The sequence below is a fragment of the Petaurus breviceps genome, unplaced genomic scaffold (assembly GCF_028583685.1).
Source record: "Petaurus breviceps papuanus isolate PSGF00001 unplaced genomic scaffold, PetGlider_PUasm1.0 545, whole genome shotgun sequence".
Taxonomy (NCBI): Eukaryota; Metazoa; Chordata; class Mammalia; order Diprotodontia; family Petauridae; genus Petaurus; species Petaurus breviceps.
This window is the reverse complement of record NW_027186366.1, coordinates 2,435,256-2,436,035: the sequence shown is the minus strand read 5'-3', so window position 1 is coordinate 2,436,035 and position 780 is coordinate 2,435,256. Positions and strand designations below refer to the sequence as shown.

Sequence of the window (780 nt, the reverse complement as noted above, 5' to 3'; positions counted from 1 at the left end):
GCTAGAGTAGTGCGCGTGCGTGTGCGCACGGCCGGCGGAAGCCGAAGCCGGCGAATATGGCGGCGCGCGGCGGCCTGGGCTCGGTCCGACAGGCCTTGGCCAGGGCCGTCCTGGCCCTGGGGCTGGGGCTGCTGCTGCTGCTGGTCCCGGGCTGCCGGGGAGCGACGGACCAGCGCATCGAGGTAGGGGGGATGGGAGGGCGCCGCGGCCTAGGCAGCTGGGGGCGGGGCTCCCAGGGGGCGGGGCTCCCGAGGCCGCCGGGCCCGGCCCCCTCAGGGAGTCGGAAGGGAGGTGTTGGAGCCTAAGTGCTATGCGGCACTAGATGCCTGCTAGGGGGTCCCGCCGACGTCATCGCTGTGCGACCCGCGCGGGCCTTTGGGGAGGGGGGCGGCCCTGGCTGGGGTGAAGCCCTTCCCTGCATCCCGGGGTGGCGGGGGCGGGGCCCGGTGCACCCTGATAGGTCACCAGGTGGGGGCGGAGCCTCAGTCCCAGACGGGTCTGGCCCCCTCAGGGGTCTCTGGGCCCCCCGGGAGGTCCTCGTGGTACCGCCCCACCCCTCCACCTTCCCCATGGCCGAGCACTCCTCCTGCGGTTTGGGCTCAGACCGAGGCCACCCCTCCCCCATCCTAGGTGTCACGTGCAGCCCTTTAAGGGAGGCTCTCTTACCTAGAGTTACTTTGTAATCAGTCCCTGAGTCACGTGCAGCCCTTTAAGGGAGGCTCTCTTACCTAGAGTTACTTTGTAATCAGTCCCTGAGTCACGTGCAGCCCTTTAAGGGAG

At 69.7% G+C, this 780-nt stretch overlaps 1 protein-coding gene across 2 annotated transcripts in view; it reads left to right on the top strand.

The window, feature by feature from the left end:
* The first annotated feature begins 6 nt into the window (after positions 1-6).
* The window catches only part of PIGK (phosphatidylinositol glycan anchor biosynthesis class K), an 80,108-nt gene continuing 79,334 nt past the window's right edge, over positions 7-780 (top strand). For both annotated transcript variants that reach the window (XR_011171119.1, XM_069102220.1), the window contains exon 1: positions 7-182. Coding sequence is in view for 1 of the 2 variants with exons in the window: in XM_069102220.1 (XP_068958321.1) it covers positions 57-182 (126 nt within the window). In the remaining variant the exon portion in view is untranslated. The remainder of the gene's footprint in view (positions 183-780) is intronic.